The sequence below is a fragment of the Dinoponera quadriceps genome, unplaced genomic scaffold, assembly GCF_001313825.1.
Source record: "Dinoponera quadriceps isolate SergipeBrazil2010 unplaced genomic scaffold, ASM131382v1 scaffold3579, whole genome shotgun sequence".
Taxonomy (NCBI): Eukaryota; Metazoa; Arthropoda; class Insecta; order Hymenoptera; family Formicidae; genus Dinoponera; species Dinoponera quadriceps.
Window position 1 is genome coordinate 34,746 of NW_014557637.1, and position 25,431 is coordinate 60,176.

Below are 25,431 nucleotides of genomic sequence, written 5' to 3' on the forward strand. Positions count from 1 at the left end.
TACAAAAAAATATTATAAAGGAAACAGAGAGAGAGAGAGAGAGAGAGAGAGAGAGAGAGAGAGAGAGAGAGGTTGGACCGAAAGATACATTTACATGATTATGATCACTAATGAATTCAATATTACTATTAGCCGTAACGTATATGATATAGGCAGTGTAAGAAATAGTTCGTCGGTGATTCATTTCTATTGCATTCCCCTTAGTGTCATAAGCACAAGCCGAATGAAGTATAAGCCTGAAAACCTCCATTTCTTTTTTTTTAACAAATCAGTCCGTCGGAGCACTAATCGAAGCAATAGGTTCTACAAGTCGGCGTGTATTACAAACTACAAAAGAACTTAGCTTATACTCGTTCCCCTGCCGCAAGAAGTGCGTACGGTTGATCTGAGCACACCTCGGCGCGGACATTTGTAACATTACGTCCCCTCTCGCGTGTATACATATATATATATATATAAACGATAGAAATTTAACTCCATAATATTAATCTTACTCATGTATAAGTCTTACGCGTTTCTTCAAAAATCAAAAGGAAAATCTCTCAAAAAGAGAAAAAAGATCTCTAAGAGAAATATATGGAAACGTACGCGACGCGAGCGCGGGCGAACGCGGAATAAGATTGAGTGCGAGTAACGTGAACAAATGCATGACGACACTTAAACTCTCCGTTGTATAGAATAGCATGATAGAGAATACTGTACAGACAGATAACAGACACGTCGTATAATCATTATCCGTCGCTACTTGTTCCAACTCCCTCGCTTCGTCCCCCTTTCCCCGCCCGTTATACGCGACTATCGATTAAGATGCACTTCTCGTGAGTTAACGTTAACGCAATTGCTCTGTTCCCCTCTCATGGATGTCTTCAGGCGAATATTTCTGCTTAACTCTTGTGCTCTTGGAAGAACATTTTCATACCGTCATGGATAAGAACGAAGCACACACGACACTTAAGAGTTTAATCAATTACATTCGGTTGGCTCGTTTCTTTTTTTTTGTTTGCTTACTTGCTTACTTGCTTGGTTTACTTGTTTGTTTGTTTGTTGTTTGTTCGGGTACAATTTACGTAGGCGTACGATTAGTGTAATAGCTGTTATCCAACTTACTCTATACAAATACAAAATCGTTATATTGTCCCACAGTACACATGAAACGACTTCTTTACGCTTTTTTTTTATTTCCTTAGTCGTGTCCGTATTTAATATATATATAATATATATATATATATATATAGTCTAGTCTAAAAATCTCGCGCGTATATATAATATATAATGTATATACTAAGCACGACGTGTGTATAAAATTACATGTAAAACGAAACGATTCTTTTACGCGGTACATTTAAGCGACTCGAGATAATTAGTATTTAGCGTGTCGACAGTCTCCGCGCGCGTATGCGCGACCACTCTCACGTATCTCTCATGCCGAGTACACCGATTTTCCGCGCTGCCGCGGGAGAATTTGCGTGACCGATTAATTTTCACACAGTGGCTACAATCATTTCACACACATTTACTACATCGTATATGAAAACCGTCTTATGTCTCGACATAGAAATGTTCAATCATGCAAAGATGTATACTTTTTATGTCGGTTAAGGCCGAGAGTTTCTGCCAGGCCCGTGAATTACGCGCGATCTCTCGGGATATCTCTCTCTTTCGAAAAAACGCAAATGCTGTAAACAGGCGAACGTGTAAATGTATACGAACTTAGAGTTGCAGCACAGGATCCCGTTCGAGCTGTGTGTACCGTTATTGCGAGTATTATGACGTGTGCTCTAAAAGTGTACGTGTGTGTATGCGTGTGTGTGCGCGTGTGTATGTGTGCCCGTATGCCTCTGCATGTCGGGCAGCATACCGGCGATCGTTCGGTTCATGCAACTTTGGATTAATCCACCCTAAAGATCATGCAGTCGCGAAGTCGTATTCGTCGATCAAGGTCTTATTCACACTAATTTACTCCTGTTATATTCGTTCGAAGATTAGTCGCTAGGCTCCCAAAAAGGACACCACTCTCTTCGACAGACCTTATCATATAGTGACTTAGATATAGATATTTATAATTGTAGATTTATATATACTATACGCCCACGGATCCGAGGAGAGACAGTGAGAAGGTGGAAGTGGAAAATGAGAGTGAGAGACAGAGAGTTTCGATAAGTTGTCGCGGTCCACAGCGGGGAGACACTTTGGGCGGGGGAGGGGGGGGAGAGGGAGCAGACAAGGGGAGAAGTGTCGCAGGGTGGAGGAGGGGACGCTCTCTGTGAGGTTTTGATTTTCCCGACCCGCCGGCTCGCGGCTTTATCTCTGCACCGTGTTTATCACGTCCTTTATCGTGTTCTGCACGTCACTCAACAGTCTCGTGTTCTCGGTGATGTTGCGCGTGCCGGCTGCGCGCAGCTGCCGCGCCTGCAGCTCCAGCCTGGTGAGCAGGTCGCGGAATTGGAACCTAGCGTGGGGCGCGATCGCCGTGTCCGTGAGGTTGACGCACATACCGTGCAGCAGGCCCACCTTGTCGGACAGCTGCAGCCAGCTGGCTATGACGATGGTGGGGCTGCCCTTCAAGTTCAGGATGCTATTCTCGATGACGTTCGAGATCTCGATCACGCTGTGCTTCGCCCCCTTCTCACCGCCGGCCGCCTGCTTGCTGTCGTCGTCACCCTGCGACTGCGACGGCGGCTTGTTGCAGTTGGGCGTCGCGTAAATGGAGGAACCGAAGTGCTTGCTGGAGGTCCCGAGAGGCTTGAGCGGCTTCGCCGGCACGATCGGCTTCTCCACCTCCGACGGGCCGACCGAGGAGGAGGACGTCGGCGGCGGCCAGATCCGCGGGTCGTCTTTGCTGGTGGAGCTCCTGGTGGACGCGCCGCTGTGATCCTCCGGCGAGTCCTCGCTGGCGTCGCCGACGTCCTGCTTGCCGGGGCCGCGCACGTTCAGCTTCGGGCTGAGCGGTTGGTTATCACAAGAAGCCTCTTTGTTCTCCCAGAGTTTCTTCAGGCTGCTGATGCTGCCGGTGCTGCGGCGTTTATCGTCGTTCGGGTCGTCCACACCGGACGACTCGGTCGAGTCCGCGACGATGCTCGCCGTGTCGTCGAACCGCCTGCCGCTCTTCTCGTCGCGCTCCTTGTCGGCGTTGTCCACCTTCCGCAACCGCGCCTTGAAGTCGATGATCTGCTGGCCCTCTGGGTTCTCCTCTTTCGGCACGTTGCTCCGCTTGTCGACCTTCTTCAGTTTGAAGCCCACGTTCGTGGCGCTCAGGATGCCCTCGGTGATGGGCGAGGTCAGCGGAACCATCTCCTTGTGAGCGGCGCTCCTCTCGAGCGTGGTCTGCGTGGTCACGTGGTGCTCTTGGAGCACGCTGCCACCGGCGGACATGAGCACGTCGCCGGTACCTTTCAACGTCGTGATCGCGTACTCGCTCGCGACGTGCTGCTGCTGCTGCCTGTTCGCCGAGTCCATGCTGAAGCTGGCGCACAGCTCGGACAGCAACTGCGACGCCGGGTCGAGCGGCGCCGCGGACGAGGGCGCGCTGTTGGCCGCGCCGGTCTTCTTCGCGCCACCGGCGCCGTGCTTCATGTCCGCGCTCTGCTTGATCTCGTTGATCAGCTTGAGCTCCAGCATCTCCTTCATGCCGGGCTTCAACTCGAAAGTGTCGGCGGTGTTGCCGACGGGCGGCGGCGGCGGCGGAGGTGGCGGCGGCGCTTCCTCGGGCGCGGAGACGGGGTGCGCGTCCGCCGGCTCTACCTTCGCGATCACGGAGCTCGTCTCCTTGGGCTTGTACACCATCTTCTTCTCGTCCGACTTGGCGGCGTGCGCGTCGCCGGAGGTGTCCCGGCGCCGCAGGTTCACGCCGAAGCGCGAGCTCGCCTCCTTCACCGACGGCTCCGAGTTCCTCACGTCGCTGTTCCGCTCCTCCTGATCGTCACTCACCTCGTCCTTACTTCTCCACTCCGTCTTCAGCTTCCTGATGCCGATCGGCGAGCTGGCCGTGGTCTTGTGCGAGGTCTCGGTGCACGGCGACGCGGTCGCCGGCAGCGGCAGGTCGCATTGGTCGCCGAAGGCTTCGTCCGGGGGCGGCGGCAGGTCCACCGGCGGCGGCGGGAACTCCAGGTCGGCCAAGGTCGGCTGGATCGATCTGGACGGGCTGGCGGTGCGGAAGCTGGAGTTGTTGGGCGCGCGGAACGTTCGCAGGCCGATGCCGTCGACGTTGTTCTTGCGAGCGGCCACGGCCCGGCTGCGAGGCGAGTTCGGCGGCTGGTAGGTGTTCACCACGCCGCTCGAGGAGTTGCTGCGCGTCATCTGCGGCTGGCTACGCAGGTTGTTCTGACGGGGCGACAGCGAGCGATGCTGCGGCGCGGTGTCGACGACGCCAGCCGCGTTCTCCTGCTGCTGCTCCAGGGCGGTGGACAAGCTGGCCGCGACCGGGACGTTCTCCTGGTTCGACGGCATACCGCTCTGCCGCAGCGACTCCAAGTACGCCCCGATCCTGGCGCCCTTCGGCAGCGTGCCGTAACGGTTGATCGCCCGCTTAACATTTTGCACCTCCAGTGCACCCACATGTACCAGCTGGAACACAAGGTTGCCATGAGCGATACCGCGAATTCGAGCCCACCGCCGCACTATAGGATGGCAAGTCTAAAAAAGCGGCCAAAATTCAGTCCGAAAAATAGCACGGAAGAGTATTCTCTTGTAATACGCGGCTCTTCTTATGCGGCTTTTCCAAAGTTTCGTCATAGTTGTGTAATTATCGTCCGTGTAGCAATTATTTGAATTCTTAAAATATAGTTTTTGCATAATTACTCTTGTTTGAAAGGAAAATTGTTATAATTATGTTATATATCCGAGAATGAAATATCTGATTTTTTTTGTTACTTTAAGACATAAACTACTTAAAAAATTCACATTAGAAACAATTGATTTGATGATAACCACTTTGACGATAAACCGACAATCGTTATCGATATTATCTTAGAATATACTGTAGTTTTAAAGATAGCTTTGAAAGCTCGGCCGAAACCCAATAATCGGCGATAATAGCAGATTACCACTGAAAGTAAGGCATCATTGGATGTTTGCAAGTATTTTAAAAAAATCATGCCCGTTTTCATACATTTCGCAAAAAAACTTATAAATTATAATAATGTTCATTTTAAATAAGTACAAAGCAATATTAAAACAATACAACTATTTTTTTACATCTTCGTCTGCCATATTGAATCTGCTATTTTTAATTTTATATATCTGACATTGGATTCGCGATCATCGGATCCGAAAAATTACAGGATGTCTACTGAAACCCGAAAAAACAGTCCCTTTAGAATTCTCTGATTTTCCAGCATATCTATTGAAGCATATCTATTAAAGTATAAATACGTCTTAATTAAACAAAATTGCTTCTACACGAAGTCATTGTCTTCAATACTGAATATCGGATTAGTAAAATTATTGAATGAATTAGTCGCAAAATCTATAAACGACGCAATTTGCAGACAAAAATGTCCATTTAAAATTCCCCGATTTCTCCAGATATAAACAAACTCCCTTCTGGGTTTTTCATATTTGTCCAGGTAATAGACATCCTGAATTACTGGATATAGCTTTTGGTAACAATCTAAACTTCGAATTATGACCACTTTTTCCGATCTCCCAGCCCATTGTGCGCTGTCGCGACGACCCACGCGCGTTTATTCAAGCGAGTTATATTCAAGCAGTGCTAAATGCATTTACCATCGAAACGGACTTTAGTTCTCTGAGGTGGACTCTCTCGAGACACGAAGAAACATTAACCCAAACGTAACGCACACGGTGCGCGGGTAAAAGGTATGTTCATGTGTATATATTCTCAAAGTATAGATCTCTCGCGGAAAAAACGTGGCCGCTGAACGAGTAAGATCATTGTACCTTCTGAGGCAGTACCTCCTTAGACGTGTAAGGTCGAGATTTTATTTGTTTCTGATTGCACGGTAAGTTGGATACAGGTTCCGGCGAGGTCGACGGTGGAGGAATAAAGTTATGTTCGGCTGTCCCTTGCGACCCATCTCCGTCGTCGTCCAAATCGCAACCTCCTGTAGTAATTGACTGTGTAGCCATTGTCACGAGATCACGTGTGATACCTGAGGTCGCCATTTAATAAGGTGTACTGTATACAATCTATTAGCTAACATATCTCTCCAGCATGTAAGCGCAACGTGTTAAAGATCGAAATTTTGGGAGGAAAGCTAAAAAAAGGGTTTGTTTTGCGGCATCTATCAATCTTAAATCTCTCTCTGCCTTCTCCTCCTCACATCTCACTCCATTCATCCCAGGGTCATTCTCCTTTAAAAGACACGAAAAGGCCGCGGAGATTTTTGGTATGTTTCACCGTGACTCTCCGTTGTCGGGAAGAAAGTGTCACGAGTGTGTCGTGGATGCGCCGACAATGAACGATCCGGTGAAAATGACAAGACGGTATTTCGGGGGGAAAAAACGTGCAGGGTATATATGTATATGACGTGTGTTGGTTTCCCTCTGAATGACATGTGTTGCGATATATATGGAAGTGAAGCTTCAGTAAACTCACGTAACACTGCTTGAACACAGTCGAGTTTTGCATGGCGACAGAATCGATGGAAACGTAACTAATGCCGGCGATACAGGCTACGTCCCGATCTTCGGGATACTTGGACGAAAAAAAAAAAAGGAGAAAAAAGTGGAAAACGATAAGATACATATCCAGAAATCTAATACGTAAATGAACACGCAAGTTCTACTCGTACCTTTGCAGAAACGAACATCATGCAAGAGCACGTATACGGAACCTCTCTCTCTCTCTCTCTCTCTCTTTCTCTCTCCGGGGGGGTTCCTGACGCAATTATGATAGATAACATATGCGAAGTATACCGTCCCTTACTCGTGTGTAAGTAAGTGGTAATGAAAGACTGCAGCTACGATGTACAGTATGTACGAGATGCAGACGCTCGAGTATGCATTAATAAAATATATATCCAAGTATACTATGTGTATACATATATATATTAGAAAAATATCATCAACGTGTCCGACGTGTATTCAACATTCACGTTATACATTACTGACTCGAGGAGAATGACCCACATTCATGAAGCCGTAAAGATCACTGTAGTAGGCGATGCATATCCAAACAAAAGTGAAGTCAACGCAAAGGACAACGAAAGAAATTAACGAAAGCGGCATTCGTGCATTCGTCTCATTACACTTAGTTTTGATATAGTGGAATACCTTCAAAAATCTTATCAATACCATTTAGATCTGTGCCATCGTCAAGCGTCATAGTGCTCACTTCGACATTTTGCTGGTCTTGCTCTTGGTAGGCGGAGTCTCGGAATGAACTGCATGACGACAGCAAGCTGCCACACAGAAGACATATAGATCTTTTGTTACGTACTCTCGAATTATTGCTCATGATTCGGCCGAAAAGATAACGTACCTCGTTCGCTTAGGAGGCGCCGGCGCTTGCTTTCCCTTCTTATTAGTGGATCTTCGCATTTGGACCATGTTGCTGTTACTCCTACTTGATAAGCCACCCATGAACGTGCTCAGCTTGGTGACCGAACTGGCTCCTTCTGAAATATATTCCACTCGTTGAAGAAAAATATACTATAACAATTATAAATTATAATTATAATAAATTCACTTGTTTATGATAAGTTTACTTATAATTATTTATTTATAAATTAAAAAAATTATAATAATTATAAAATGTGTGTGTGTGTGTATGTGTGTGTGTGTGAAACCAGGTTTTTATATTACAAAATTATCATTTGATTTGTCGACACGAAATATTGTTAAATAATCGTGACATAAAATACCTACCTTGCGTTATGCCCGAAGAAGATAACTGTTCGGATACAAGGACAAGACCGTGTATATTCCCTGTGCTCCCGGTCTGCGATTTCTTATGCGAAAGTAATGGAATATCTCCTCCACCCTGAAGCTGCTTTTCTACTTCTGCAATAGACGTGCCAGGAACCATGAAATCGTGATTCATTTCGTAATATAAATAGTTCTCCAGATCGGAGGTTCAACTCACCTTCAGTGATGCTCGATTCTTGAAACATATTTTCTAACGAGTGGTGTATTTCCTTGAACGTTGGCCGATCTGCCGCTGACCACTGCCAGCATTGGCGCATCAGTTCGTAGACCTTAGGCGGGCAACCAGGAGGGCAATCCATCCGATAGCCTTTCTCCAGCATGTGATATACGTCGGTTAGGTCGACACCGGGATACGGGGACATGCCGTAAGTGGCGATCTCCCACAGTAGAATACCGAATGCCCAAACATCAGACTACAAAGACCAGCAATTCAGTAGTACAACTCGATATAATTCAGTGCAACGGTAAACAATGCTTATCAACGGTATCGTCGTACCTTTGTGGAGAACTTGTTGTACGCCAAACCCTCCGGCGCGGTCCACTTGATGGGGAATTTCGCACCGGCGTGAGCCGTGTACGTGTCGTCCCTCATGAGACGAGCTAGACCGAAATCCGCGACCTTGACGAGGTGATTCTCGCCGACCAGGCAATTCCTGGCGGCCAGGTCGCGGTGAATAAAGTTCCTACTCTCTAAGTAATTCATGCCGCTCGCGATTTGTGTGGCCATGTGCATCAACACCACGGCATTGATCTGGTGTTTACTCTCGTTTCGCAGGTAGTCCAGCAGGTTTCCCTTGCTCATAAACTCCGTGATGATGTAGAAAGGCGGCTCACGCGTGCAGACGCCCAGCAATTGCACCAGGTTCCTATGCTTCATCTCTTTCATTATGGCAGCTTCCTCCAAGAAATCCTTCAGCGCCATCGTATCCTCCTTGAGTGTTTTAACAGCCACGGTCATGTTGTATCGCTTCCAGACCGCTTCGTACACGTCGCCGTATTGGCCGCCCCCTAGTTTATGCCTCATCACTATGTCCGTTCGATTGATCTCCCATTCGTCCGGCTCCGGACTCAACGGGAAGACGGTAGGCTTATTGTGCTTCGGTGCGGGGTACAGCAGTTGCGTAATGAGGCCGTCGGCAAGCATTGAATGATGATGCACCAGTTCCGCCAGCGTGTTGAATTTGCTTTCCGTCGTCACAAACATCTTGCCCTCGCTGTCCTCGTTGATCCTGTAGTGGTACACGCGGCCCTCGTATCTCAGCGAGATGCTGCGCTGGCCGGGACTGCTTTCCGACTCCCGTACGAGGAAGCTACCGTTTATCCCCGAACTCAGGAGATACTCGGCAGCGTTCCTGGATATTCTTCCGTGATACCAAGAGTGCTTCTCCAGGGAATTAACGGGAGTCACGTAATTCGACGGTACCCATCCCACCTGACCAGTGCTCGAGTGCGCCTCGCACCATTCGCCGCTTTTGTTGTAACTTAGGATACGCACTTGTTCACCTATAAAGAGACATTAAGGAACGGCATACATTAGCATATATATTACATTCGTGACATTAATAGAAAATAGATTCATACCTTTCTTCAGACTCAGTTGATTTTCCCCACCAGCTTGAAAATCGTACAAGGCGACGAATAATTGAGGATCATCTTCCTCCTGCGCCAACAGATTTTCTTTGCTGGTCCATCTGTGTAAAAATAATCCAAAATATTATTTCTAGAACCAAAGTTTAGAGCCAAAGAGAAAAATTTATGATTCATATTAATTGATCGCTGTATTAAAATATCTGCTATCTTTTTTGTCACAATGACATATTCAGAATATTCACAAATTATGAATATGAATCATAAACTCATAAAAAAGATGACCTAAGAGTCTTCTGCGTATAGTATTTCATGTTATTTCCAAAGCTACATTTTAAGAGCTACATTTATATAAAATCTTTATAGAAGTTACTAGAGTATATAAAATGGAAATTATGTAAGCATGACTGAACTCACCTATTTGCTGCTTCAAGAAGTCCAGTAGCAGACACACTAGTATGTTGTTGAACATTAGTTTGCTGTGAAATTGATTGAACACTAGAGCCACTTGGAGGATCACCTTCTGGCAATGCTGGAATGTGAGGTAGTGGCCTACTTTGCAAGAGAGCCTCTGCAAACAATTGCAAAGCAATTCTCTTTATAGTTCTCAATATATGTTGTATATATATTGAAAATGAAAACCTTTGATACTGACATTTGTACTCAGTCAAGGAACAATTCTCAGCTTGTATAAACACGCAAAATATATTATGAGAATCTTATAGTTGTATCCAAATCACTTCATGTACAATAGTAATTAAACTAATATTCTATAAAAGAATTATGAATTTGTACTGGACTAAAAGGTCAAGCATAATATATAAGAATCTTATATAGTTGTGTGTAAATTATCTCATATATAACAATAGCAATTAACCTAACATTCTATGCAAGAAATTATGAATGTTCAACAGACTAAGAATATAAGAGATATTTCCTTTAAGTATGATATACAAGAAACAGTTTTCTCATGGCAGAAAAATATATTACTTAAAAACCCATATATATATATTACATAATCCTAATAACCACTAATATCTGTACTAATGTAAGAAATAGCAGCTTCAATATATATATCATTTTACATTCACTACTGCACATCAAAAACCCAAGATAATTAAAATTAAATCCTACTTAAATCCCCTACTTTCTTATCGTTAAGATAACATATCATTTTAAACAATCTAACATCTTATTATATTAAATCAGAAAAATCATAGTCATTTTAAACTTGCTCTGCTCCCAAGTTCAAAGTTTTACCAGAATATAGTGTAATGTATCCAAAAGGAAGCACAGGATCTCTGCTATCACCGCAAGCAGAGTCCTGCATGACTGGAAGACTTAAGGACACCACGGTGGAAACTAGGAGCAAAGGAAGACAGTGATAACTGATAATGTGTCTGTTCTCACCACTGTGCTCGGTGAATATGTTAGAGCCTACGATGCGCGATTCCTTGAGGTTCCTGGGCTGCTTGCGCGTCTGCCGCACGGTCGACCCGGCGGGGATCACCCTGTCCTTGGTCTGCTGTGCACCCATGGCTGTCCGGCGATTATACCATACCCTCGTGTGCTCCGACTCCGGCCCGACCGCGAGTTGCGTGACCCGTCCGCAACCCACCCTTGCGCACTTCTCACTTCCGGCGATCGGGCACCGGCGAGCCCGACATCATCATTACCATCATCGTCGTCGTCGTCGCCCTCGTCGTCGTCGTCACTGTCGTCGGTCCTGTCCCGTTGATTCGCACGCGTGACACCCGTGTCAGCCGTCGCAGGTGCGTTCGCTCCCTCTCCTCGAGGCGCAAATCGACGTTGCGGTCGCGCGGCAGGCCTATTCACATTTTTACATGTCAATTACCGCTCGTTCGCTGCCTTCGCCATATTTGACAGCTTTTGACGTCGATTATTTAGTTTGTCGGTGCATTGCTGTGCGGCAGCACGACCTGGGCCGATTTCTATGCGTCCCCGGCGCCGTTCTCCGCGGGGCCAATCGAAACGTAGCGCAACTCGATGGCGGGCCAGTCGAGCCGCTTCTTTTCAAGTGGTACGACCGAGCGACGGAGCGGACGGATTTTGATTTTCCGGTCTGAACGGCCGGATCCAACGGATTTCCGCTTGTCTGCCACCGAAAGAAATCAAACCTTTTTTCGTCCGATATTGAATGATATCGTAATTTCTTGTTATTGCTGCTTTGTTCCAACAAATGACGTAAGTCTAGTTATATCATCATTTGTCTCTATTTCGCGGTTGGTAAAGAAAAGGACGAGAGATGGTTGCTTTTCATCAAGAGACAAGTCTAGTTATATCGTCTATTATCCTGTTCTCTATCAAATGCAAAGGACAAATGATGATATAACCAGACCTGTGTCAACTTATGTCTCACGCTGGAAAGCGAGAGACTGATATAATTAGACTTGCGTCTCTTACTAAGAAGCAACCCATGTACAATAAAAAAAATGCAAGCCTCCAAACGGGGCTGGCTTTTCAAGCCGGTTCGAACGAGTTCACAAGTGTCGCACGGTTTTAACTTGTTGACGATATATTTCGTTTGGCGTTGCGAATATGGAGGCTAATTAACCTTGTGTATATTGATTATATGTTTTTTATCTTACGAGTTTAGGCAGCGTAGAAGTCTATAGTATAGCCTCGCCCTTTGCGTGCATACTTCATTTCCATTACTCCACCTCAACGGTACTTCACACTTTTGTTGCGCGTAATAAAGTTATTTCTTTATTACTATTACCATAATTATTAATCTCGTGTCAGTTTTTCCGCCGGTCTTTTCGGCATTTCTTCCTATTTACGCGAGAAAGAAAGACGAAAAGGATTTCTTCTCTCTCTAGCGAGATACATTTTCGCCGAGAAGAGCGCCATCACACGTTCACCGACCGGATGTAACATATCTGGAGCCTTGCCCGTGAGACGCCATGATGTTGTGTCACGTGACCGTCACGGGCACCAGCAGCAGCACCAGCAGCAGCAGCGGGCAGACAGGCAAGCAGGCAGGCAGGCAGGGTGAATGCGCCGGGTCAAGTCCGCCGCGAGGTGAATCAGTTGAAAAATTCACGCGTACCAATTAACACGCCGCACACCGAGCTGACTCGCAGAGATGGATCCGCAGAAACTCACGGAGCTGTTGCGGGCGACGATTGACCCCGCGCAGCAGAAGCAGGCGGAGGAGCAGCTCAACCAGGTATGCCAGCGAAAACCGCGTGCGTGCGTGCGTGCATGCTTGCGACCGACCAACCGAGAGGAAATGTGCTCGTCCCGAGGGCGGGGGAAGGACGGTCCCGAGGTCTCGGGGAACATGTGGCCGCACTTTGTGCCGGACACGGTCGATCCCGTCGCGAGGAAAACGCTTCTCGCCGATGGGGATCCTCCGGGCGCACGTTGTCCTCCTCGAGAAGGCCTCGTTCCCGAGCACACGGCCGCTTTGACACTCCGGTCACGCCATGCGACTCGTGTGCTCCCTCGTCGACGAGACAAAGCTCGAGGATACCACGGACGGGGGGACGTCCGCGCAGGCACGACGACGATTCGCGGGATGACGTTACGGCTCCACGGCACTTCCGCTCGTTAACCTCTCTCTCTCTCTCTCTCTTTCTCTCTCGCTCTCGCGCGCGCCCCTCGTGCGCGATGCTCGCACGCGGGGAATGCTGCCGAGAAGACGACCCGGCCGCGTCACCTCCGGGCGATGCCACACGATCGCGCCGACCATACGTGCGCTCTAGCATGTGGAACGTGTTCGCGGCGTCGCATGCCGATGTACCGTATTATTGAGCGGAATTAATATTCCGACGTGGCCTGCGATCTTTCCACTCATATATCACTATCGTGTTATTTTTATATATTTCGTGCGTATATATACACACACACATATATATAATATATATATATGTATCTGTATATATATATATGTGTGTGTATGCACACACACACACAGAACACACATGTATACACACGCATGTACATGTATACGTGTACACCCCGTATTATCTGCTCTGTTCACATTGTGTGCTTTCTAATTTGTCACGATCCCGTGGTGGAGTGTTGTAACACCAGGGGGGAGCGATAATGATAACGTAATAAATGCGATAATTCCTAACACAAGGCGGCGCGACGCTATGCGTGCTTTCAGATTCACAAAATCATTGGATTCGCTCCAACTCTCCTGCAGACAGTAATGTCAAACAATGTCGACATGCCGGTACGACAAGCTGGTAAATATATCTATCTGCAGTTTTCTAGCACCTACGACGAGCTTGGTTGCTAAGTTGAAGTTACAGGAGAAATATCTCTGCCTTTGTTTCCCGCAGGTGTTATTTATCTAAAAAATCTAATCACTTCAAATTGGGCCGACCGAGACGCAGACAACGGGCCCGTAGAATTTAGTATTCATGAACAGGATCGTGCAATGATACGCGAAGCAATAGTGGACGCTGTGGTACATGCACCAGAACTAATTAGGCAAGTTGCGTTCCGACTTGTTATCTCTCTGGCGGAATACGACATGATTATATCATTGTTGCGATGTGCCAATGTCTGTGTTACATGTTTAGAGTACAATTAGCGGTATGCATCAGTAATATGGTCAAGCATGACTTCCCCGGGAGATGGACGACAATAGTGGACAAAATAACGATATACCTTCAAAACAGCGACATGGCGACCTTGCCTGGAGTCCTTCTTGCACTGCATCAGCTTGTGAAAAATTTTGAGTGAGTAACACTCGATCGTACGCGCTCCTCTCGACACTCGACGTCACGTGGGAAGCGATTTGCAATACTTCTATTCTGCCCCTCCAGGTACAAGAAAGCAGAAGAGAGGGGACCATTGAACGAAGCGATGCACTTATTATTCCCTATGATCTATCAATTGATATTAACCTTACTACCAGACTCGTCCCAGCGTTCTGTGTTACTTCAGAAACAGATATTAAAAATTTTCTTCGCTCTCACACAGGTATGGTAATGCTAGGATCAGTTGAAGTCTAATGGAGAGATAAGATTAGAATGTTTTCCTATTATGTATCTCTGCTGCAGTACACTCTTCCGCTCGACCTTATCTCGAGGGAGGTGTTCACGAAATGGATGGACGTGGTGAGGCAAGTGGCCGACAGGCCAGTGCCTCCGGAAACCAACAACCCAGACTTGGACGAGGACGAACGCGCGGAACTTCCATGGTGGAAGTGTAAGAAGTGGGCGTTACACATTTTACACAGGATGTTTGAGAGGTGACCTTCAAACTCAAAACTCGGATTCAACTCGAGTCTTAAGGGGAAATGAAGGGGATGTTCGAGTACTGAGTCGTTGAAATTGCAGGTACGGCAGTCCGGGAAGCGTGACCAAAGAATACAAGGAATTTTCCGAGTGGTACTTGCAGACCTTCAGCGCGGGTATTCTAGAGGTTCTTTTGAAAATTCTGGATCAGTACCGTAGGAAAATTTATGTTTCTCCTAGAGTCGTACAGCAGTCGATCAATTACATCAACCAGGGGTAAGAGAATTCATGGGGGAGGCTAATAATCGCGATTACTCTCCACTGAAAAGCTAACTCGTCGGGTCTTGAAATTGTAGCGTAAGTCACGCGTATTCTTGGAAGTTCTTGAAGCCGCATATGTTCGAGATCATACGCGACGTCATATTCCCGATCCTTTCGTATTCCGCAGCCGATGAGGAGCTGTGGAACACCGACCCTTACGAGTACATACGAGTGAAATTCGGTACGGTTGAATTAACAGCGCATTGATCTCGATATCTCGCAGACATCGTGCGCCTTGTCACAGTCACATCCTTTCCAGATATTTTCGAGGACTTTGTGTCGCCGGTGACGGCGGCGCAGACTTTGCTGCATTCGGCGTGCAGGAAACGGAAAGATATGCTGCAAAAGACGATGCAATTCTGTTTGGAAGTTTTAACCAGTCCAAACGCTGATCCGAGACAGAAGGACGGTGCGTTACACATGGTGAGTTTCCGCGTTAGAAGAAGCAACATTTGTTACACATCGATTATATTTGTACGTGTGTATATATATATATATATATATATATATATGTTTATTCAGCTTACATGCCAAGAGGGGACTTGGTTTACAATTTTTCCTTAACCTTCCATTAATCACAATATTTTCCATCCCATAAATGGTTGCAATGTATCTCACAGATACACTAATTTTCCCATTATTTTCCTCTGCTTCTTGAAACAATCTTCCCCATTAGCATCTGACTAATAGGCATGTGACTAATAGGCCAAGCACTAAAATATACTAAGTATAATAACACATATATAAAAAATAATGAAGAACAAAGAAAAGATATAGACATAAGGACGAGTTTGACCTTGAGTTGCTGTATTGCAACGGCGATATAGTATAGTCTAAACGTATTTATTGGATACACTCGCGACCAACAAAAGGTTAACCACACTGATTTATCTACACCTTATATTTACCTGATTAGATTAAATCTAATATGTAAATATTACCTCACATATAATGCCTTTCTTATTGTTTCTATTTTATTTTTCTCATTTTTTTCATAACCTTTTTTATCACACATCGATCACTTGTGACTATTCCGCATGTTTTGCAACGTATAAATGTGATGAGTATAATCGTATTTTATTCAGGTTGGCAGTTTGGCCGATGTTTTGCTGAAGAAAAAAGTTTACAAAGAACAGATGGACAAGATGTTGCTGCAATATGTATTTCCCGAGTTTAACAGTCCCCACGGCCATATGCGAGCGAGAGTAATTAAACCGATACATATAAAACAGTTATTACGTCATGCAAACGTGTATCCGGCGCAACCGACAATCGTCGATTACCTTTTCAGGCATGTTGGGTGCTGCATTACTTCTCCGAGATCAAGTTCAAGCAGGAACAGATCTTGGTGGAAGCAATCAGACTAACTACCAGCGCTCTTTTAAACGATCAAGATTTACCTGTTAAAGTTGAAGCGGCGATAGCACTTCAGATGATGCTCTCGGCGCAGCCGAAAGCTCAGAAGTATATCGAACCTTTAATCAAGCAGATAACACTTGAATTACTGAATATCATACGGGAGACTGAGAACGACGATCTGACCAGCGTTATGCAGAAGCTCGTCTGCACGTACACGGAGCAACTCATGCCTATTGCCGTAGAAATCTGTCAACACTTGGTAATAAGTGTGATCGAACATTTGATTGAACGAAAGGAGTTAATACGAACGAAGCGATGCATCACATTACGCGTTTTCTTACAGGCTGCTACGTTTAGTCAAGTATTGGAAACGGACGAAGGTAGCGATGAGAAAGCGATAACAGCTATGGGTCTCTTGAACACGATAGAAACACTGTTAACTGTGATGGAAGACCAACCTCAAATTATGGCGCAGCTGGAGCCGATTGTCCTCCAAGTAGTAGCTCACATCTTCGGACAAAGTGTCATGGGTATGTATTTTTATATAGTTAATCTTGGGTAACTTTATTAAGGAAGTTCTAGCGTTAGGAAGTGCTGCATTTCCAGTGGCGCATCAAGGGGATCTCTTATAAATTTGCTATTTATCATGCAAAATTTCTTATTTTTTTTACTAACCGAATAATAAGTGTTAATTTGAAACGAAGCTGAGGTAACACACAGAATATTACAAATACGGTAAAGATTATTGAAATGTTTGTCTCGCAATTATTAATTCGATTAATCTTTGTACTATATATATATTACATTTATCTCGTATTTATCTCATATTTGGTCAAACATTTTCGAACCTCCTTAATTTCTTCGTTAACCTCTTGTTGAAACCTTTATGTTGACGTAAAATGGCCAGTCAATCAGCAATGAAAGTGAACGCGGTAACATTAGAGCACATGAAAGCGGTAACATTAGAGAAGATTGATTATTGCTTTTTATTTAGAATTTTACGAAGAAGCTCTTTCGTTGGTATATGACCTAACCAGTAAGAAGATATCTGCGGATATGTGGAAAATACTAGAGCTCATGTATCAACTTTTCCAAAAAGATGGATTCGACTATTTCACTGACATGATGCCCGCGCTGCATAACTACATCACCGTCGATACTCCGGCATTTTTGTCCAATGAAAATTACATATTAGCTATGTTTAACATGTGCAAAGCCGTAAGTATTTACTTGGGAATTTTGCATTGTCATCTTCCCGTGAGGTCACACGAATTTTCACATCGTAGGTCTTGACTGGTGATTCCGGAGAAGATCCCGAATGCCACGCTGCTAAATTATTAGAGGTTATAATATTACAATGCAAAGGACACATTGATCAGGTAAAACACTAGGTTGAGATGAATAACATCCGTAAAAGTTATACTCGCGAGTTAGAATATGCTTATCTATGAAACAATATGAATAAACTGACTTGCATACATTAATATATGACATATATACATAACTGTGACTTATTTAAAATATATTATAATTTTAGTGTATACCATCTCTCGTACAATTAGTCCTAGAACGCTTAATGCGAGAAGTTAAAACGTCGGAGTTGAGGACGATGTGTCTCCAAGTCGTAATAGCAGCTTTATATTACAATCCTGCCCTTTGTTTAGAAACAATGGATAGGTTGCAAGTTAATTTTGTTCAATCGACGGAGCCGCTCGCTTCACGTTTTATCAAACAATGGATAAACGATACTGATTGTTTCCTTGGGTATGCATTTTTATAGCACAAGATATTTTCAAATGAGCTCAACAAGAGAGAGGAGGAGAAGAGGATATAATATTATTTATATAATATACATATACATATTACATAATATATATGTGTTACATAATATACATTACTACATAATAATGTTATTTACGTAATATATAGAGGAATAATTCGATTTCTCTTTCTACAGATTACACGACAGAAAATTATGCGTTCTCGGACTGTGTACGTTAATCATCATGGGCCCGGCGAGACCAATCGCTGTTAACGAATGCGCCACGCAAATTATTCCGTCTCTAATACTCCTGTTTGACGGTCTTAAACGAGCGTATGCCGCCAAAGTTACCGATGGAGACGATGAGGAGAACGAGGACGAGGAGAGCGATATCGACGAAGGTGAGTACGTCTCACGTGTGAGCGTTAAGTACGTAACGAAGAGATCGATCTGACAATTTTTCAGAAGTCCTGTCATCTGACGAGGATGAGATAGACGATGTAAACCAGGAATATCTGGAGAAATTACAAGATAAGATCAAGAGATCGTCCGCTCAGCACGGTTTTAACGTTACCGCGACCATACAAGATGGTCACGGTGATCACAGATCCGACGTTGACGACGATGACGATGACGACGACTTCGACGGTAACGAAGAAACCGCTCTGGAAAGCTACGTAACACCCTTAGATTCTGATGATACCAATCAAGATGAATACGTTGTTTTCAAGGAAGTTATACAAAGTAAATATCGACGGGAGTGGTATATTAAATGAACTACATTCTTGAAATGCTCAAGATGATTTAATCTGTACTGTATTACACGTAATTCTCTTTCTCTTTTTTTTTTTTTGTTTTTTCTTTTACCCAGCTATTGAGAAGACTGATGTCGCTTGGTACAGGGCTTTAACTAGTCTTCTCACCCCTGAGCAAGAGAAAGCTCTGCAAGAAATCATCTTGTTTGCGGATCAGCGCAAGGCAGCTTTGGAGAGCAAAAGGATCGAACAGAGCGGAGGTAAATACCGTCTCTGAGAATTTTCTGTTACGAAGATATTTACGAGAAGATATATATATGTGTGTGTGTTTATCTTTACCCGCAGAAATATCTTATATTTCTCTTGTTTCAGGTTATGCTTTTCACTCACAGACTGTGCCCACCTCGTTTAATTTTGGCGGAACGCCTTTAAGCCGATAAGGACTTATAATCATTACAATTTTAGATTAAGTAAGTAAACAAATTACACGGAATTTGGATCGGACGTTTGTAGCACGCGATCATTACATGACCACTCCGAAGACGTCACGCATTTCCCGTTTACTATTTTTGTGTAAACTTATTGTACATTACTATGGCAATCCAGCAGAGTCTTGCTTTAATACGAGGACGCGCTAACACTTCATCTCCATGAGATCAGTCTTGTGCATGCCGTTGTTTCACTAGTCGAGACAGCAGGCCTGCTTTTTAGCTGTCATGTGAAAATGTATATTCTCTTTTATACTCTATAAATATGATCCGCTTTGATTCGATTGACATGATAATTTGTCGTCTAGCAAGCTATAATACGTTTTCTTGACAATTCTAAATACGCTGTATTTAATTTTCGAAAATATTCTCGGTTAAGAAAATTTCTGCATGGCTTGCTAGATACATAATCTCGAGATAAAAATGTACATTTGATAACAATAATGTCGAATCATGTTTTGTCCAAAAAAAAAGGATTTTAGCAAAACAAAATCGATTAGTTTGTAACAACAGTGTCTGTTACAAAAAATTTATGTTAAATTGTTAGTATAAATATATTAAGAGAAAACTTTGAGTATGTTATTTGATATTACTAATAATCAATGAATATGCCATGCTGTACACGGACTCTACTGCGGGTTGTTGATCCAGCGGTAAAGAAAACGATATAAGTTGTCGAAATACAACTATGTTGCCTATCAGCAAATGGATAGTTAGATAAGAGTAATATAGATTTTTAAATAAACACTGTTTTTTTTCAAGTCCTTGTTTAAACGTATACTACTGTATCATATGGCCAAACATTTTGCAGCTACCAATCACTTTACGTAAATCCCAGCACAGCTTACTTTATTTTGGAAAATAAGTTCCACCGTTACACTATCCGACGTGCCCTGAAAGATGGAGCTGCATCGATCGAACACGTTAGATAGCCCGCTGCGACAGCAAAGTGTCTTCGTAATTGTAGATCTCTTGCGGAACAACTTCCCTAATGTTTTCACAAGAAACCTCAACGAAAAATACGTGATAAATTTAAGCGTGGCTCTGTCTTTCACGAGGTGCCGTGAACTACATAAGACGAGAACTTGGAGCAGAAATAAATGAACTATAAATATCAGAGCCCAAAATGATAAAGGCGTACAAAGAAGAGGTGTTCTGTGCTGTGGTTAGTGAAATGATTACTGCACAAATGCTTTTTATATCAGAATGCAATGGATAATGCATGCGTCAATTACGTGTTGCTTTAGAATACAACTGCTCTTTCCCCCCCCCCCCCCCCNTTCTTTTGGTCCGTATTTAAGTCCAAAAAGATTTTGTATCCAAAAGCATCTCCGAAGTGTTATAATGGATAATATGAACTACTTCACATTCTGTCGACATTTCTATTGATAAAAATTACATTCGCTCATGATTCCACGCAACCACCAGATTTCTCTGTCACTTATTGAATACGATGTCTCTTACCTGTGTGTTTTCCAGTATAAAACTGCAAGAAACCCGCCATACACGTTAAGCATTGGAAATTGGAAATTTTTTCTACGCTAATACCTGGAACAGAAATCTTCAGTATCTCACACACACGACATGAAAAAATTATTCTACATTCGTTGAATTTGGAAAATTCGCACACGTTAATATCATTCGAATAAACAGACTGTATATATTGATCGTACGTTCGCCGAGTTTATTCTGCATAGTACCCTGCTTTACGATCGTCTTTTACTTGGAATGTGACATCTATCGATTTCTTGCAGTGTTTATCAGAGATCTATGTAAAGCGTAAACGATTTTTTTTTTTTTAGTACCGTGCTATATCTTACAAAGAAACAACGCGTCGAAGACAAAGATGCCGTTGCTCTCCGCACTGTGCGATCCGAGAAAAAAAATCCGCGAACCATTACTTGACACGGTTAAAGTCTTTGTGCACGTAATGAGAAAAAAAAAAGGTTAATTGATTGAGTCAAACTTCAAAGTATTAAAAAAAAAAGTGCCTTGAGACGTTTTAACGCAGACGGGACCTAAATTAAAGAATACAGCGGAGTAAGCTGTAGGTCGGAGTGAGGCCAGGACACTTCTCTATAGTTATAAGTTCTATAAGTACTGTATTAGAGTATAATAAATTAACAATAACTAATAGAGAAAAGACGAAAGCTGTTCCTTTGCTCTTTATAGAATATGACGAGCCGTACTTCTTTGTAATGGATGTTTACTACACATTCGGTAGTTTTTATATATAATGATAAATAAATTATAAATGATATCGTAGCGCTTGCGCGGTAAGTCTTATGATTTAAAAAAAAAATATATATATATATATATGTATATATATATATATATATATATATATATATGTGCTTAAGTCTCTTGATATTGTATAAACTGATAAGAGGTAAGATATACATATACGAGTATATTGGTGCTTTAATATACACGGACGAAGTTTATAGAAACTTCACTAATTAAATGTAGTCTCTATTGTATCTATCATTTATTTATTTATCCAAGACCTTCATTTTTTTCCTGGAGTTTACAATATGTTTGTAGATTAGCATTTAGAATTTACACAGCTGTCTAATTAAACATGTTCGCGGCAAACGACAAAATATACGCGCGATCGTTGGCGATTTGGAATTCACAATCGTAAGCAGTTGATTTCTACTTCGTCTTTATATTCCACTGGCGATCATTTATTATTGTGAACTCTTAAAATATAGATTCACTCAAGGAACATATATGTGACAACGACATCTAATTTTGATTCGTACATCAAGCAAAGTTGGAAGAACAAAGAATTGGTAGCACATTTCAACGCACTTTGTTATAGGTATTTCTGTGATTCTTGCATATATCGATTTTTCTAAACTACATTGAGACATGCTCAATTATTTTACACTAACTGTACAAGCGTGACGTTTAAAATATACTTCTCAACGTTTCTAGTAGTTACGAAATACAATGGTAAACGAAATTTTGTAGAATATAACGTCCCATACGACTGTATTGTAATCTCACGAATGTTAGCGACTGCTGTAACGTTTGTACTTGTACATAGAGTAAAGCGAACCAATCTCTTCTCTTAGTGAAATAAATTCAAATTTGTTTCGTAAAAACACCGATCGTCCTCCTTATATGTACATTATTCGTAGATTAGAATGACCCGCTTCAGTTTTTGGTCTGTTTTGATCGGGTGTAAAGTATGCTGTGTGTGTTTATAAAAATCATCAGACAAAACATTTTGTATAGTTCCATAACAGCCTTATATTCCACTCTCAGTCAATACATAAGTTAAGTTACTTGTACACATGTTGAAATGAGGAGGAAAATTTTGATAGATGCTGCGGTGAAAAGCTACAATGACAATGGGTATTACGCATACGTATATATCTGGGGAAATAAATACTTTATAAATTAAGATATCTATAAAGACGCAAAGCCGATTTCAAGATTCAAGGACAGTCCAGAATTACATATGGTATATACGTTAACACAATTAAGTGTCTTACATCGTAACATCTATCATCTGCCAAATATGTCAAACTATAATCCTACGGCCCCCTCAGAACTGCACTTCAAATTCGCTAAAACGATACCACGGCCAGTAAACGTTTTGGTAATTACCAGAAAGAGTGAATGGTGCGCATGATATTGCCAGTAGATTTGTTAATCGAAGTTGTTCGATTAAATAGACATAGGCCTGGCAAGACATAAAGAAAGTAAATATGTTAATGTGGTCACGCAAGTGACAACAAGGACACTGCAACATGGTCCTGCATTTATCCCGTACATTCGGATCTCTTCACCTACAGTGAGTCCTTGAAGAAGCTTATACAGTATCGACGACGAGGCACTGTATCACTTGAGACACCGTTCGAAATAATACGATCCTACATAACCACCCCGCATAGCTTTCGATACGTTTTGTTCAAACGCTCTTCTGTTATTCTGTAGAACCTCAGCAGCATCCTTATTCAGTGGATCCTCAGGATTTGGTTCCTATAATCACATTTGTGTGTTCATCAATTCAGATAAAGTCAAGTGATATATTGGATACTACAAACATGTTGTGACGTATTGACATGCTAAAAATAAAATTATGCTGTTTCATTCCAAGATATCCTCACCAACGGGGCAAAGTTCGCACATAGAGTTTAGAAATCCTTTATACCACAGAATACTGATAGAGATATAGCCTTAATATGCCAAGTATTATGAAGATATTAATGGCATACAAAAAACATACTAAGAAAAGATATTGGAGACCATAGACGATGGAATTGATTGTGAGTACAGGTTTCCAATCTTCTCTCAAAATATTCAGGCACACATTACCATCCAAGTCAATGTTAGGATGATAAACCTGAGTCTCACACTTCACTTTCGGTGGCTCATGTGGGTAATTGGGTCCAACTTTGAAACTAAACACGAATCTACCGCCTCTGTAAAATCCCTGAAACAGTAACCGACCTGTTGAAACATATGTGCCATTGTTGACAGGAACATTCATTAATACAGTAAATATTGTTTAGATTCTCGATAGACAGCTGACAAAGGTGCCGTCGCCGGAGTGTTGTATCTACATCGAGACACGTTCGAGCTTACTCACTTCATCTGGGCAGATGATTAGCTTAAAGCTTAGCAGATCGTCGGGATCCGGGAACTCGGTGCCGCATGTTTTCGGGAGGTTGAGCTCGTTTATGTCTGCAAGGAAAAAACGGCGGATCAGAGAAATTCGCGGTAGGTCGCAAGCGGGCCGAACCTTTCGTGATTCTCAGCTGTGCCGCGGATGCCTTCTTCTGGGTGCCAGCCTTGGGTGACTCTCCATCCTTTTTCGCTTGTTTCAACGAGAATAATTTGATCATAGCTGTGACGCGCGCTCGACGCCGACTGACATACAAGTACCTCGAATTGGGGCCGCGCTCGCGGACGGCATACAAAATCGCGCCTAAAACCTATAATTTTTGACACAACGGGATCAATCACTCGTTCTCGCACACTCGACACACGTATATACCGCGCACAGGGCTAATGTCACGTGGACGGATTGCCGTGAGCGCACTAATGCCACGGCGTGAGCGATGTCCCGGTAGACGTGCTTTTTTCAATTGCACTTCCTGCACGTCTCACCGATATTTCCTCCTCTTCTGTTTCCCTACATCGCTGTGGGAGTACGCTTAGCTCATCTCAACAGCGGAAAGCATAGGGTGAGATTCCTTCGGGCAGCTTCGCATGCGAGACGTCTTGTTGAGAACTAAGAGGTTAACATTCATAATCGGGTATTACTTTTAAAATCTGGAGTTCATCTTCAGATGCTTCGTAGCCAATGAAATGATCCGTGCAACATCTGAAGATGAATTTGAGAGTTTTATATATACAGATCTGGAGCTCGATTGTGTATCTCAAAACGTAATGGGAGTTACAAAAGTAGCAAATTCACTAAATATTGACCAATAAAATTATAAATATTCTGATAAGTCGCTAGAAAGTTACTGTTCATCGTTCAACTTTAGTTCACTCGCGGGTGGCGACACTGCGCTCACGTGACCCAATATCTATTGTCGTTTGAATTTTGCGCCATCGTTCTTTCCAATTGGGCGCTCACCGCGTAAGGACGTGTCCGCGGACTCTTCCTGTGCAATTCGAACATTTTGATAGGATCGAAAATGCTTCATATGCTCGCACAAGGTATTAAAATAGACTAGTAACAAATAGATTTCGAAAGCGTCTCGTGGTTTAGTAATTTGCGTTCTTGACTTGGAAAATTGCTCATGAATTATACATTCATTTTCGTGAGTCGCACGATCATTTTCGAATTCGCCGCAAATCCAATTTCTCGCGAAACATTTTAACGCAGAACGTTCGTTATATAATAAATTTAGTGAAATTATTGTTAGAGCGTAATGTGGTGTAGCGTTTTGACCTGTCAATCTCAAGTACGATGGTTTTATTTTCCGCGATTGATTGTTGTTAACGTGTTGGATCGTGTTTACCAAGATGGCTGTAACGGCCATTTTTGAATGTGGTGAATAAAGTAATTATGCGCGTCGTAATATGCGATT

The 25,431-nt window shown here is 43.2% G+C and overlaps 4 protein-coding genes across 13 annotated transcripts in view; 2 read left to right on the plus strand and 2 right to left on the minus strand.

Annotated features, from left to right (window-relative positions):
- Window positions 1-194: 194 nt before the first annotated feature.
- Window positions 195-11,374, minus strand: LOC106749318 (tyrosine-protein kinase Abl). 5 transcript variants are annotated; one of them, XM_014628649.1, is made up of 10 exons: window positions 10,885-11,374; window positions 9,892-10,045; window positions 9,469-9,578; window positions 8,384-9,390; window positions 8,045-8,300; window positions 7,828-7,962; window positions 7,442-7,577; window positions 7,255-7,361; window positions 5,899-6,062; window positions 195-4,563 (listed from the first exon to the last, which is right to left on the minus strand). In XM_014628649.1, exons 1-10 carry the CDS (start codon window positions 11,009-11,011, stop codon window positions 2,302-2,304), a joined length of 4,458 nt encoding a protein of 1,485 aa, XP_014484135.1. In that variant the 5' UTR covers window positions 11,012-11,374; the 3' UTR covers window positions 195-2,301. The 5 variants fall into 5 exon arrangements, with proteins under 5 accessions (XP_014484135.1, XP_014484132.1, XP_014484133.1 ...); XM_014628646.1 differs by having other exon boundaries at window positions 5,899-6,110; XM_014628647.1 differs by having other exon boundaries at window positions 7,234-7,361.
- A 1,047-nt stretch (window positions 11,375-12,421) lies between these two features.
- On the plus strand, window positions 12,422-21,640 carry LOC106749319 (importin-7). Of its 2 annotated transcripts, none has more exons than XM_014628650.1 (20): window positions 12,422-12,664; window positions 13,610-13,691; window positions 13,788-13,938; window positions 14,031-14,189; window positions 14,277-14,433; window positions 14,514-14,704; window positions 14,793-14,966; window positions 15,047-15,192; window positions 15,271-15,434; window positions 16,097-16,216; window positions 16,303-16,629; window positions 16,714-16,900; window positions 17,365-17,588; window positions 17,657-17,749; window positions 17,908-18,134; window positions 18,328-18,533; window positions 18,598-18,876; window positions 19,004-19,147; window positions 19,260-19,357; window positions 20,855-21,640. In XM_014628650.1, the coding sequence occupies exons 1-19, from the start codon at window positions 12,581-12,583 to the stop codon at window positions 19,325-19,327; spliced, it is 3,183 nt and encodes a 1,060-aa protein (XP_014484136.1). In that variant the 5' UTR covers window positions 12,422-12,580; the 3' UTR covers window positions 19,328-19,357; window positions 20,855-21,640. The 2 variants fall into 2 exon arrangements, with proteins under 2 accessions (XP_014484136.1, XP_014484137.1); XM_014628651.1 differs by having other exon boundaries at window positions 21,178-21,640.
- Window positions 21,641-21,848: 208 nt separating this feature from the next.
- Window positions 21,849-24,427, minus strand: LOC106749323 (NEDD8-conjugating enzyme Ubc12). Its single transcript, XM_014628658.1, has 4 exons — window positions 24,132-24,427; window positions 23,979-24,073; window positions 23,616-23,822; window positions 21,849-23,368 (listed from the first exon to the last, which is right to left on the minus strand). The coding sequence occupies exons 1-4, from the start codon at window positions 24,232-24,234 to the stop codon at window positions 23,228-23,230; spliced, it is 546 nt and encodes a 181-aa protein (XP_014484144.1). The 5' UTR covers window positions 24,235-24,427; the 3' UTR covers window positions 21,849-23,227.
- A 117-nt stretch (window positions 24,428-24,544) lies between these two features.
- The window catches only part of LOC106749321 (serine/threonine-protein kinase S6KL), a 66,227-nt gene continuing 65,340 nt past the window's right edge, over window positions 24,545-25,431 (plus strand). For 3 of the 5 annotated variants that reach the window (XM_014628653.1, XM_014628654.1, XM_014628657.1), the window contains exon 1: window positions 24,951-25,057. The gene's annotated coding sequence lies outside the window, so the exon portion shown is untranslated. Of the gene's footprint in view, window positions 24,577-24,950; window positions 25,058-25,431 lie in introns of those variants that run through there. The other 2 variants (XM_014628655.1, XM_014628656.1) reach the window with 2 other exon arrangements.